Source organism: Conger conger, chromosome 1, assembly GCF_963514075.1.
Source record: "Conger conger chromosome 1, fConCon1.1, whole genome shotgun sequence".
NCBI classification, from domain to species: domain Eukaryota; kingdom Metazoa; phylum Chordata; class Actinopteri; order Anguilliformes; family Congridae; genus Conger; species Conger conger.
In genome coordinates, this window is record NC_083760.1 from 81,972,415 (window position 1) to 81,986,642 (window position 14,228).

Genomic DNA, 14,228 nt, shown 5'->3' on the forward strand with positions numbered 1-14,228 from the left:
TGACACTAATATTAATGATCCATACTATATGTACTAAACAGGAAAAAGTCACCAGTGTTTAATTTGCCCTTTTTATTTCGCACATGTAAGATCTGTCGTTGCTTTGTCCCTCATGACAGAGTGGGTAACGTGGGTCTGTCCCCGCTGAGGGAGACAAGTGACATGTATGTTCGACATGTTTTTCTGTTTAATGGACCTTGAATGTCCTGGGTGTTTTGGGGGGGGGGGGGGGTTCTGCCTCACTCCCACATTCACAGAACATCCCAGAACGGGCCTTCCAGAATTGGGACAGGTGCAGCCCATCTTAAAGCAGTCTTAGAAGGCCAGTGGCATTAGCCGGAAGGCTAAAAGGCAACAGTAAAAAAAAAAAAAAAAAAAAAGGGAGGGGTTATTTTAGGATCACCGCTTGACATTTCGACTCCCATGCGACTGTGAGTCTGACTGAAAGAATTGGTATTCGCTCATGGGCCAGGCTGAATTGACTCTACTTTGCAAATTGAAAAAAGTAAACAGTTCAGTTAATTGTAGGGAAGTGATTTAAAGGGGTGGATTGGTAAGATTGTCTCTCTTCAGCTGTCCCACCACTGAATCCACGCTTACTGAAGCTACATCCACACATACTGAAGCAACAGTATGTGTCTTCAGTTCTGGTCTGGCTATCAGAAATGGTCCGAAATTTGACTTCAAGTTGCGGTCGTGTTGCGGTCCCCAGTGGTCGAGATCCTTTCAAATGAGTACATTTTAATGGATTTGGAACATACCAATAATTCGTAATGTTGTCATTGCTGTGACACCATATATCATTTATGCGGGGGTAAAATTATGATGAAAGTTTTTAAATTAGTGTCTAAATGTACTTTCTTTACATTTTAGCATTGGAGTATAGATGGCGTGGACATTTGTTTCTTAAGAATGTAGCAGTTGACATTGAACAATTAATTATTTAAAGAAGACCGTAGCATCAAATTCTAAGCACCTAGTTCTATTTTTTCCTTGTGTGTTATATAATGTATGTACAATAATATTGCACACTAGTATGTTTTTACTCAAAATCCACATGTATTGTGACACACGTTTTGTATTCCCAGTATCCTCTATATGAAATGTTGTTCTGTCTGTATTACTTATTTTATTATGTTTATTAAAGTGTGTTCATAAATAAAAAGTCAACAGAATGTATTTCAGTGGCCACATTTAGTGTCCTAAAATGTCCTAAAGTATGCATATTAAAAGTAACTTCAGCTAGTTCTACAATTAACGATCTGTATAGTCAGGTCTATCTATAGGCATTTTGAAAAAAGGAGCTGTTCCTATGGGTTAGGCCTTAGACGGGTCTATTCACAACAGGGTGGTACATATGTTCAATAGCCTCTACACTGGTCAAGTGCTAATTCACAGTACCTTACAGAAATCTAACATCCAGTACTGTTATGCATTGTAAACGTGGAACTTTTGGGAAATATAAGAATAGCTGTATATCACAGCAGTGTATTTTTCAGAATCTCAATATCTGAAACAGGCCAATGTGTATATTGTCCTATATAATTTGAACTGTTCTTGATCTTGACAAAATATCTTGTCCGTACATTTGTGTATATTCAATTTTCTGCATGATAACCCAGACAACTTCACAGGGACTAGCCCGGAGTAAGAAATGGTTGTGCACACAGCCATACACAGGTCTACGCTGTGTGTAATGTACAGGCGAGACTGACGTTTTGACATCTACGACGTCCTCCTCAGAATAAAAAACAAAACAAATTCCGTAATGGTTGCTAGCTGCGCGTACTGTTGGACCTATCCTGGCATGAGCACATTCCAGCTGGACAGCGCACATCCTTGTGCTGCTCTCCTAACAATGCCTCTCCTGTAAAATGGTAGTTCAACTCCATTGAATATTTGTGGAAAGTTGGGATAGGGTGGTGATTTCCTGGCTCACCATAATGTTGATAACAATCATACATGTGCATAATGAAGTTACTTACAGTGTTTGTAAAATGTGATCCAAGAGAGACTGTAACTGCTGATACTGTATTTATGAATTTTCTGTAGGTGGAGTATAAGTAACATGTATAACAAAGTATGTGCATAAATAGCAAGAAAACAATTGGCCTTCTAATTTATTCACCCTAACACATTTACAGTCATATCTTACAAATGTTAAAATATTGTGTGACATACAGTATGAGAGCAATGGTGTTTAACCCTTGTATTATGTTAAGATTTTAAGTATAATTGTGAAAAAAGGTTAACTGGTTTTTAAGAGATGATAAACACTGAATGGGGTCAAACTGACCCCAAACATAACACGAAGGTTAAGAGCAAGTTGCAATCCACTTGTGCTTATCTTAAGGGTACAGCCGAGAGAACAAATATGCAGCAACAGTGCTTATCTAAACTTTCCTTAATTACATTACCGAGCAAGTTCCTGGCTTGGGCCACGGACAAAAGGGAGACAGAGTACCTCCCTCCCCTGCACCCCCACCCCTGCCCCTGCCACCCCCCCCTCCTCCCCTTTCCCAGACACCACCCCTCTCATGCTGACACACTGCACTGATAACCGCTTTGAGCTAAACTGAACTGCAGGTCTGGAACTTTCTGTAACTAAGTCAGCTGACTGCCGATGGAATCCTACTGGCGTGCGCGACATGTTTAAATAGGCAGGACTGCCCCGGCCAACTGCTGAGAGACCAAAGCGAGTGTCTGAGGAGAGCGAGAACTTGTGGGGTTTGGCTAAGAGCAGACCAGTGGCGCTGTGCTGTGCTGTGTGAGGCGGGGTAACTAGCTACTGCAATCTTCCAAGTCTCATATCGACCGAACTGAGCAAGGTAAAGGATGGCATGCAAGGCATTCTGGTCCAGTGTTGACTGGCTTTACGCTTGGCTTGCTGTTAAGCTACAATGTCTAAAAAAAAAAGATATATATATATATATATATATATATATATATATATATATATATATATATATACGCTTGGCCATTGCGGGAGAGAGCTCTTGCTTGCTTCCTGATTTACTCATGATTATTATTTTGGGGAAAAGTTCTGGAGTTGCATTAAGTTCTATCATGCTTACATGTAGGATACATCTCAGTGAAGGTTGAACTGGTCCACAGCTGTCAGGCAGTATTGTAAAGGCACTTCAATCAACATTTTATTACTTTTGTGACAAAATGGACTATCAAAGTAATAACAAGAACCCTGAGCATTCTGGGAGTGGTAGTGCACAGCCTGCATTGAACAATCAGTCTTCTGCAGGATAGTCTTCATCTGATGGTGCTCATAGCTTCACAAGGTACTGCTGCACTCTCAGAAAAAGGTACAACCTTTTTCACTGGGGTGGTACCCTATAGGTACATTAAATTTACCATGGGTTTAATAATTTATTTGTACTTTATTTTGTTTTTATAAGGTACTTGTTAATATCCATAGAGCATTATTGTACCTTCCAAGGTACATTTTGGAAATTGGTTCTTTAAAGAGCAGAAATATACCTCCACTGTACCTTTATTTTTGAGAGTGTCTCTGCCATGTCAAACACAACAGCTAACAGCAGTAATCTTCCTGGGTGTCCTATATATATTTCACCACAAACTCCATTATTCTAAACAATGTACGTAATGGGACGTATGTAAGGATGCCAGGTATTTTTGCAGGCTAATATAAATATGTAGGTGTGGTGTCATTGCCATGAGCAGAGTACCCTTTGGACTGTTGCAGTTGGAAAAGCTCCAGCTTCAGTCGCTCACACTGTGATGTCCGTTCATTCAGCCAAGTTCTCAGAGGTAATAATGGGATGGGATCGCACTCCCCAGTTTATTATTATCCTGTCTGTCACACTAAGGGGATCTACATCCTCACTGCTGAGCTCAAGGAAAATGTCTAGGACCTTTCTAGAAGACCGAGATGGTCAGAGTACATAAATTATGATTTTGGATGGCCAGTAATATCCAGTCAGACTATCCAGAGTGGGTGGATCATGCAAAGACTTCCGATTTTAAAGATGGATTAAAAGTTTGGGATGAAAGAAATCGAGTACGAAATGAAAAATAGATGTCTTTTCCCCTTTCCTTGCATAAACTGATGATTACTTATGTTTTGTGTACAACTTATTGATCAGTTTGAGGTAAACAGAAAGAATCTTTGTCAGGAGGAAAGTGACCACTTTTTCTACATTTTCAATGGATCGAATTCCAGCCTCTCTGATTTATGCTTTACAGAATCAAACTTGGTTTGATCAGATTACTCATCATTTTAACACACTGTACTGAAAGCAGTTTAGCCATGATGCATGGTAATAATGTACACAGAAAAATGTGAGCAGAATCTCACTTGTTGCACTTGTACATTCAATGGTTTCTTAAATCAGAATGCTTGTGTCTGTCACAGCAAAAATGGTGTTATGTTGCAGGGGTGGGGTAGATTGTTGGCTGCAACAGGGTAGTTGCTGTTTTAGGCATCAGACTAATGCCAGGCCACACCCTCCCCCCACCCCCCGCCCAATCTCTGGCGTCCAGCCAAGAAAGCTCTTTCTAGAAGCGGAGATCTGCCAAAGGAGTTACGCCTGGGCTACAGCTGTGCGCTCTCGCTCACTGAGTCCCAGAGGAGCCTACTGACTGTCCCGGGACGGCCTTTTCCTGCTTGCCAGTAAACAGAAACAGGATGAAATATATCCCAAAGAAACAGCATGCATTTCTGTCACTGTTGCAAACAAACTTATAAAGACAGCTTGGTGCACAGCACTACCCCAGCGGGCTAAAGACTGTACATACTCTATATGGCTTTGTGTTTTTGTCCCGGTTGTGCCAAGTCAGGATGTCTTTTACAGTGCTCCAGCTTTTTTTGGGGGGCGGGTTTGAATGCATTGTAACTTTAATAAAATATACATACTTTAGACCTGCTCAGTCAACCACCTGGTCTTATTATCAGCAACTACGAAACCATTAAAGTTTTTTCATATTAAAAGATAACATGTTATACCTTTCAATGGCATTTTTGTACCAGTAAGGATTCAGTGTAGTTGTGTCAGGAGCCACATTCCCGCCACATATTCAAATTTGATGACATGACATTTGTGCGTGTGTGGGCCGACCTGCCTTCATATGATATTTTTCTGAGTGCAGTTCTCGAAAGGTTTCAGCTTCTCCTCTGCACCAGTTCACATTTGAGGCTGAAAAAAAAAAGCGATTTGCTCTTTTAACCCCTACAGACCCTTTTTCTCAGGGTACTCATTTTAATTTGGTGCACTAATAATGGTGCAGTAGGAATAATTATTTCAGGTCCTCTTAAAAAAGTGTGCAATGATGTTTGTGAATCGGACATGCTCTGACACATTGATTATGTGTCACATTTATGAAATCAACTTGGCTATGACTAAATATCAAACAGTCAAACAAGATCAAACTTGGCATTCAGTGCGGCAATGGAATGCTCTGGAAAGAAGAGGAGAATGACGTTTTCTCCAACAGTGCAGCATACCACTTTAGACACGATCCAAACTCGGACATTGTGCTCTCTTCTGACTGGAATGTGCTGCTGACAATGGTCTATGAAGTTGTCACAGTAACTGCAGTGCTTCATTTAAGCAGGGGCTGGGGGTTGGGGATCAACACTGGAGCCAGATAAATCACGTGTGATTTATTGTATACATGTGGAATTGAAAGAAAGAGAGAGAGAGAGAAAGAGAGAGAGGTTTACATTTAATTAGTTTTAACAGTTGGGATGGTCTTCTTGGGACAGCATGTCTAAGGGTCCAGCAGTGGGGATTGACCTGGGCACCACATACTCCTGCGTGGGCATCTTCCAGCATGGCAAAGTAGAGATCATCGCCAACGACCAGGGGAACAGGACCACGCCCAGCTACGTTGCCTTCACTGACTCTGAGAGGCTGATTGGTGATGCTGCCAAGAACCAGGTGGCTATGAACCCCTCCAACACAGTGTTTGGTAAGCATTCCATCCTAATAGGCCTGTGAATCCCAGCCCGTGCTGTCAGAAAACTTCTGCATTTTTCTTGGCTTGCATACATTGGGTACCTGTCCAGACAAACTGACCGTGTGTTGATATAAACTTCATGCTTCCTCTGTCTGAGTATGATCACTGGAACCTAATTCTAGAGGTTTCTATGGCAAGGCTGCCCATTCCTGGTACTTGGGGGCCACAGGGCCCAGTGAGCAACAGCAGGAATCTAGATGTCTAGATGGGTAGAAATCTAGGTTGACAGACATTTTGACATAAACAGACTAGGATAATATAGTTCACATTTTACTGGGATATAGCTTGGTTACATCCTAGTCAGCTACAAAAAAAAACACTTTTCAACCAAAGGTAGTTGGCTTGCTGTTTAACACAAAATCTGGGTTGGCAATTTTCTCATTTTTAATTGTTACATATTCAGCAAGTATTTCATTCATTCATTCATTCATTCATTATCCTAACCCGCTTATCCTGAACAGGGTCGCAGGAGGGCTGGAGCCTATCCCAGCATACATTGGGCAGGAATATACCCTGGACAGGTCGCCAGTCCATCGCAGGGCACACACACCATTCACTCACACACTCTAACCTATGGGCAATTTAGACTGCATGTATTTGGACTGTGGGAGGAAACCGGAGTACCTGGAGGAAACCCAGGCAAACACAGGGGGAGAACATGCAAACTCCACACAGAGAGGTCCTGGCCGACGGGGATTTGAACCCAGGACCTCCTTGCTGTGAGGCAGCAGTGCTACCCACTGCACCATCCGTGCCGCCTCAGCATTGATTTGATTCATTAAAACTGTTTTTACACACAGTTCAGTCCACCCACCTGGTTTATTGATTCTTCATTGGTTTCAGATTTTTCGTTGTAAGCAAAAAAACAGCACACCCTACATAATTTGCAGGACCAGGATTGGGGACCTCAGCCCCATGACTTCATTAACAGGTGCTGCATCTCCCCTCCCTTTTCATCACACCCTCTGCCTCCGCCCCCCTCCCTCCTAGATGCCAAGCGTCTGATTGGCCGGCGCTTTGATGACCAGGTGGTGCAGTCTGATATGAAGCACTGGCCTTTCACAGTGGTGAGCGATGGTGGGAAGCCCAAGATGGAGGTGGAGTACAAGGGTGAGAAGAAGACCTTCTATCCTGAAGAGGTGTCCTCCATGGTACTCACAAAGATGAAGGAGATCTCAGAGGCCTACCTGGGCAAAGTGAGTATGTGGCATTCATGTGAATCACAAACAGTCCCTCAAACATCTGACAAAAAGGATGTGTATATAGTACTGTAAATGATTACTGGAAAAGTATGTAAACCTGGCAGATATTGCTTCATGTTGAGGCCAGTTTGATCAGAAAACAAAAACATCCAAATCAATTAACACAATTTAAATATGGTTGACCATGCTTGAGAAACTCTTGAATATTCTGTATATGTGGGGAGATGTGAGACAGAGAGCTAACTCTCAATCTTCTTTACCTCTTTCAGTCTGTAACAAATGCTGTCATCACAGTACCTGCCTACTTCAATGACTCCCAACGGCAGGCCACCAAAGATGCTGGAACGATTGCTGGCCTGAATGTCCTTCGCATTATCAATGAGCCAACTGCTGCAGCCATTGCATATGGTTTAGATAAAAAGGTTTGATATATCACCCTCAACCATATTTGGACTTAACAACCCTGTAGATGGATGGTCAACACTGGTCCTATAGAGCCACAGGGTCTGCTGTTTTTGTGGATGGTATTTGGTCAATTACAGCAGTTAATCTTCCAGGTTTCTGATTTTTAAGTGAAAACAAAACTCATCATACCCTGTGGCTGTCCTGGCTCTCCAGTGGCCTCCCCTATGTTAGATCTTCACACCAGGCACGTGAAAAGATACTTTTTCCTGTTATTCCAGGTTGGCGGGGAGCGCAATGTCCTAATCTTTGACCTGGGTGGGGGCACCTTTGATGTATCCATCCTGACCATTGAGGATGGAATCTTTGAGGTAAAGTCCACCGCTGGAGACACTCATCTGGGTGGGGAGGACTTTGACAACCGCATGGTCAACCACTTCATCGGGGAGTTCAAGCGCAAGTTCAAGAAGGACATCACCAACAACAAGCGAGCCGTACGGCGTCTGCGGACTGCCTGCGAGAGAGCCAAGAGAACCCTGTCCTCCAGCACCCAGGCCAGCATAGAGATCGACTCCCTGTACGAGGGCGCAGACTTCTACACCTCCATCACCAGGGCGCGCTTTGAGGAGCTGAATGCTGATCTCTTCCGTGGTACCCTGGAGCCCGTGGAGAAAGCCTTGAGGGACGCCAAGCTGGATAAGGCCCAGATCCATGACATCGTCCTGGTGGGCGGCTCCACCAGAATCCCCAAGATCCAAAAGCTGCTGCAGGACTTCTTCAATGGCCGCGACCTCAACAAGAGCATCAACCCCGATGAGGCTGTGGCTTATGGTGCCGGTATGTGTCTTAGTTTGATGCCACATTAGGTGTCCATATGCAAAAGTTGAATTAATTAATTGACAAGTATATCAACTAGGACAACTGGATCAAAGTGTACTGCTTTAATCCAAAGTTCCCCCATGTTGAACAATGGTGATGCATTTTAAAACAAATTATTGAGAGCGACTAATGCAGGATGTGAGCAAACATTGTTATTTTGCCCTGTACATGTATCACTGGTTTGGATGTGCATTTTAGGTGTATTGTCAGATCCCTTTGTGTGGTTTCTTTTGATCATTAACTTATTCTGGCGGTCTCCGCATTGGTTTCTTTCACCTCATGAACAAGTCTATAAAGAGCCCTCATGACAGCACTATGCTTACCCAATGTACTTCTTAAATGTACTTGGTGTTTGTAGTTTCTGACCGTTTTTGGACCTTCTTTTGTATGTGTCTGCCCCCAGCTGTGCAGGCTGCGATCCTTGCGGGTGACAAGTCCGAAAATGTGCAAGACCTGCTACTGCTGGATGTCACCCCCCTGTCTCTGGGCATTGAAACAGCAGGGGGGGTCATGACTGTTCTCATCAAGAGGAACACCACCATCCCCACCAAGCAGACCCAGACTTTCACCACCTATTCCGACAACCAGCCTGGAGTTCTCATTCAGGTTTGTGTCTGTGAAACTAGTAGTTCTCTGTGGGTGCCTGGATGAACATCCATTCATCAAAAGAAAATGCTAATGTCCGCTCCCTCAGTAACAAAGGCCCACTCATTTCTGATTTCATCACTGACAATAACATGGACTTTCTCTGTCTGACTGAGACCTGGCAGCAGCCCCAGGATTACTACCACCTAAATCAGGCTACTCCAGCTGGGTTCTCCTACTTGGACCAGCCTTGTCTCAGTGGCTTGGGGGTGGGATTGCTGTACTTTACCATTCCGCTCTGAAGTTCACTATTGTAACTCTACCTCAGCACACCTCCTTTGAACACCTTGTTGTTAAACTGCCTAGTTCTTGTCCATTAATCATTGTGTCTATCTATCGCCCACCCAAACCTTCTCCTGTATTTCTCCCTGAGCTTTCTGAACTCTTGTCCACAGTCTGCACCATGTCTCCCAATGTGCTTGTCATAGGTTATTTTAACATTCCTATTAACCCCGCCCGATCCATCTTCGCCACTGATTTCCTATCTCTACTAGACTGTCTAGACATTATGCAACATGTTACCTTCCCCACCCATAACAAAGGCAACACACTCAACCTAGTCTGTTCCACCAGCCAAATTCCCATCAATCTCACTGACCTACTGCTCCCCATCTCTGATCATAAAGCTGTCATGTTTGAGGTCCCTGCTCAGCTATATAGGAAAAAACCTCAAAGCACCATCACATTTCTAAATATTAAAAACATTAACAATGCTGATCTCATCAGTCCGATCACCTCACACCCCACACCCCACCCCTGACCCACTCTCATCTACCGACGAACTGGTCACCCATTACAATGCCTGTCTCTCCTCCTCACTGGACACTTTAGCCCCTCTTAAGGCACGTACTGTCTCTTTTAACCACTCTGTGCCCTGGTTTACCCCTCAACTCCGCCTTCTAAAAACTGCAGGGCGCCATCTAGAGAGACTATCCGAGAGAACTGGTTTAACCGTCCACTCCTAAGCCTACTCTGACCATATTAACTTCTACAGAAATACCCTCACAGCGACCAAAAGCTCCTACTACTCCAATATCATCAACAGTGAGAGAGCCAATTCCAAAACCCTCACCCTACAGTGAAACACCTCCTTCAACCACTTGAAAACTCCCCTGACAACACCTCCACTGACCTGTGCAATAAATTCCTGAGCTTCTTTCAAAGTAAAATTGATGACAACAGCTGTGCCTGTCACCCCCACCCACTGCCCTGCCCTCCTGGATGTCCACCCCCATGGACCCCCCATATCAAAGCTGTCTCTCCACCTTCACTCCAGTCACTGAGGAGACTATAACCAAAATGATTACCATAGCCAAGTCCTCCACCTGCCAGTTGGACCCTCTGCCTACCACTCTGGTTAAAGCTGCACTCCCTGCCCTCTCCCCACTGCTCACCCAGATTATAAACTCATCCCTGGTTTCTGGCTCTGTTCCTCCCTCACTAAAATTGGCTGCCATTACCCAAATACCCAAAACATCTGGTGTAGATTATAACAATCTAAACAATTTCCGTCCCATTTCCAACCTCCCATTTATGTCAAAAGTACTTGAACGTGTTGTTGCAGCCCAACTTCAAACTCACCTGGATTCAAATAATCTCCTTGAACCCTTCCAATCTGGCTTCCGACCAAAACATAGTACAGAGACTGCCCTTGTCAAGATCACCTCCTCCGTGCTGCAGACTCTGGACTTCTCACCATCCTCATCCTCCTTGACCTCAGCGCTGCTTTTGACACCATCTCCCATCCACTCTTTCTGGAGCGCCTAGCAACCTTTGGGGTCACCGGTACTATGCTAGCCTGGCTAACATCCTACCTGATGGGGAGACAACAGTTTGTCAAGCTAAAACACCATAGGTCCAGGTCAGCTGCAGTTACCCATGGTGTCCCTCAGGGGTCAGTGCTTGGTCCATTATTGTTCAACATTTACCTCCTCCCCCTTGGCCGTATCATGCGTTATCATCATATCAACTTCCAATGTTATGCAGACGATACGCAACTCTATATCTCAACCAGGCCCTCTGTCCCCTTGTCCCCCCCCCCGTCCTTCCTCAGCTGTCTTCATGACATTAAAACCTGGATGACTACAAACCTCCTTCTAAAACTGAAATCATGCTCATTGGTTCAAAATCCACTTTGTCCAAAACACCCAGCTTCCTGACAACCATTGATGGTTTCCCTGTCCCCCTGTCAACACAAGTCAAAATGCTTGGCATCATCCTGGACAATACTTTATCCTTTGGTCCCCACATAAAAAACATCTCAAGGCCTTTTTTCACCTACGCAATATCTCCCGACTCCGCCCCTCACTCTCCCACACCAGTGCTGAAACTCTAATCCATGCCTTTGTCACCTCCCGGCTGGATTACTGCAACAGCATCCTCTCAGGACTCCCCACCAAACTCACCAACAAACTTCAAATTATACAAAATTCTGCTGCCCGAATCCTCACTTACACAAAATCTCATGACCACATCACACCCATCCTCACTCAGCTACACTGGTTACCAGTTCAACAGCGCATTGATTTCAAGATCCTCCTACTCACATACAAGGCTTTGAACACTCTTGCACCCCCTATCTCTCTGACCTTCTTCACGACTACACCCCAACTCGCACTCTCCGCTCCTCCTCAGCTGGCCTCACCACCTGACTCTCTACTATGGGTGCTCGAGCATTCAGCTCTACAGCACCCAGGCTCTGGAACTCTCTACCCATACACATCCGCCATACAGAGTCACTGTCATCTTTCAAAAAACTTCTCAAAACTCATCTGTTTGCTCTTGCATACCCCTGACTGTTTCCTTCCCTTTACATATTCTTGTGTCTATCTCTGTCTGCTGTCTGTTTGTTTGATATGAATTGTATGTTCATTGTAAATTATTTTTAATTGGATATATTGTATCATGTTTTTACCATGTTTATTTTGTATTTTGCCCAATGTAAGGTGACTTTGAGTGTCTAGAAAGGCGCCACTTCAAATAAAATGTATTATTATTATTATTATTATTATTAAAATATTGAAGGAAATAGTGCATTTTCCAGTGTAAGACTGGGGTGAGCTCTTCCTGCCAACCTCTTCCTCTCCGTATCTCAGGTATTTGAGGGTGAGAGAGCTATGACCAAAGACAACAACCTCCTGGGCAAGTTTGAGCTGACAGGCATCCCACCTGCTCCTCGTGGTGTCCCCCAGATTGAGGTGACCTTCGACATTGACGCCAATGGCATCCTTAATGTTTCAGCCGTCGACAAGAGCACTGGCAAAGAGAACAAGATCACTATCACCAATGACAAAGGTACAGCTGACAAACATACCCTGCCGTTTCTTCTGACTTCCTGCTTGGGGAGTTTTGAATTTGGCTCATGATTAACAAGGTTAAGGGAAGATTTAAAAAGCAATGTTCAAGAGAATTCAACCTTGCATTAGTCGGATTCTTCCGAAACACGGTTCCGCTAACTGGCCACAAAAACAGCTTGAGCGAAATTAAGAGGAAAATAAAGAGTCGTTGTGTCATTCTGCTATTCTGCAGGTCGTTTGTCTAAAGAGGACATTGAGCGCATGGTACAGGAAGCGGACCAGTATCGCACTGAGGATGAAGCCCAGAGAGAGAAAGTCACTGCCAAAAACTCACTGGAGTCCATAGCCTTCAACATGAAAAGCACTGTCGACGATGAGAAGCTGAAAGACAAGATCAGCCCTGAGGACAAGAAGACAATAGTTGACAAATGCAATGAGGTTATTTCCTGGCTGGACAGGAACCAGGTAATCTTGGAGTTCACACACATTTCAACAGCTCTTGGTCTGACAACAATTCTGCATGTATGTCTGCATAAAGGTATTGCTTTTGGAAAAGAGTGTATTTTTAAAATAATGAATACTGTTTGCCTATTCTGTAAATTGAGAAGGGATCTATCTGAAGATTTTCTTGAGTTCTGATTGCACTCTGATTCTCTCTCTCTCTGTTTCTTTCTCCCTCCCCCTCTTTCTCCCTCCCTCATGTACACACATGCAGACAGCTGAAAAAGATGAGTATGAACACCAGCAGAAAGAGCTGGAGAAAGTTTGCAACCCCATTATCGCCAAGCTGTACCAGGGTGCCGGCGGAATGCCAGGCGGAATGCCGGGCGGGATGCCAGGCGGAATGCCGGGCGGAATGCCGGGGGGAATGCCTGGGGGCTTCCCCGGAGGTGCTGGGGCTGGGGCTGGGGGTAGCTCCTCCGGCCCAACCATTGAAGAGGTGGATTAATCTGGCAAGCAACAAGGCGATAGATTACATTCACCCATCGTTAATCACATCATTACACAGTATATTAGCCCCCTTATTCAGTTATTCCATAACTATTTCCCCGATTGGACTCACATTCAGAAAATAGAAATGCAACCAGCGAAATTCCGTAATCTCCAAATATTAGCTGTGATAAATAGACATAAAGCACAGACAGCACTGACACACAATACTAGACACCAGCAATGAACAACCTACAATAAACAGATTGAAGTTATAGCTCGGCATCGCTTCCATTCCCTTTAGCTTACACTTCATGTGAGTAGAGCATTTTGTCTCATTGTTACCATTAGGAATAAGTGACCTTCATTTGAATAACAATGGCTCAGGAGGTAAGATCCTGAATAAAGGCACAATGGATAAGAGCAGTCGTCTGGCAGTCAGAAGGTCATCGCCCAAGGTGTGTTGAAGGGTCCTGACGAGCTGGTTGGTGCCTTCCCAAACGCCATTAGTGAGTTTGTGAATGGGTGAATGAGACGCATCAATTGTGCAGCGCTTTGGATAAAGGCGCTATATAAATGCAGACCATTTAATCAGGGATTGCCCACTTAGAGTATTTGTATAATTTTTACACTGCTAATTTAAAAGGAAAATTGCCTCTCTGCCAAATGAAAATTTCATACCATTATATGGCTGTATGCAGAACAATAAATGCAGAAGGATTTGGATCAGCCCAAAGTTTGTGTGTTCTTTTTTTTTTGTTGTTTTTTAAGTTTAACTGATGTCATTGCAATGCCATTGTGGTCTTGTGAGATATCATATTATGATAATGCTGTTCTACACTGAAACTCAGAGCCTTTCCTGCAGTCATCTGTTTAAATGTCT

General features: G+C 44.0%; 1 protein-coding gene across 2 annotated transcripts; it reads left to right on the top strand.

The window, feature by feature from the left end:
- The first annotated feature begins 2,667 nt into the window (after positions 1-2,667).
- On the top strand, positions 2,668-14,074 carry hsc70 (heat shock cognate 70). 2 transcript variants are annotated; one of them, XM_061238461.1, is made up of 10 exons: positions 2,680-2,828; positions 3,719-3,783; positions 5,738-5,943; positions 6,982-7,187; positions 7,463-7,615; positions 7,877-8,432; positions 8,878-9,080; positions 12,215-12,413; positions 12,648-12,880; positions 13,131-14,074. In XM_061238461.1, the coding sequence occupies exons 3-10, from the start codon at positions 5,739-5,741 to the stop codon at positions 13,362-13,364; spliced, it is 1,989 nt and encodes a 662-aa protein (XP_061094445.1). In that variant the 5' UTR covers positions 2,680-2,828; positions 3,719-3,783; position 5,738; the 3' UTR covers positions 13,365-14,074. The 2 variants fall into 2 exon arrangements, with proteins under 2 accessions (XP_061094438.1, XP_061094445.1); XM_061238454.1 differs by lacking the exon at positions 3,719-3,783 and having other exon boundaries at positions 2,668-2,828.
- The last annotated feature ends 154 nt before the right edge of the window (positions 14,075-14,228 follow it).

Bases quoted from the DNA above. Each gene is read 5' to 3' on its own strand.
- hsc70 (XM_061238454.1), top strand. From the start codon at position 5,739: ATGTCTAAGGGTCCAGCAGTGGGGATTGACCTGGGCACCACATACTCC. The intron at 7,188-7,462 runs GTGAGTATGTGG...TACCTCTTTCAG, and splicing joins CAGAGGCCTACCTGGGCAAA to TCTGTAACAAATGCTGTCAT. The intron at 9,081-12,214 runs GTTTGTGTCTGT...TCCGTATCTCAG, and splicing joins AGCCTGGAGTTCTCATTCAG to GTATTTGAGGGTGAGAGAGC.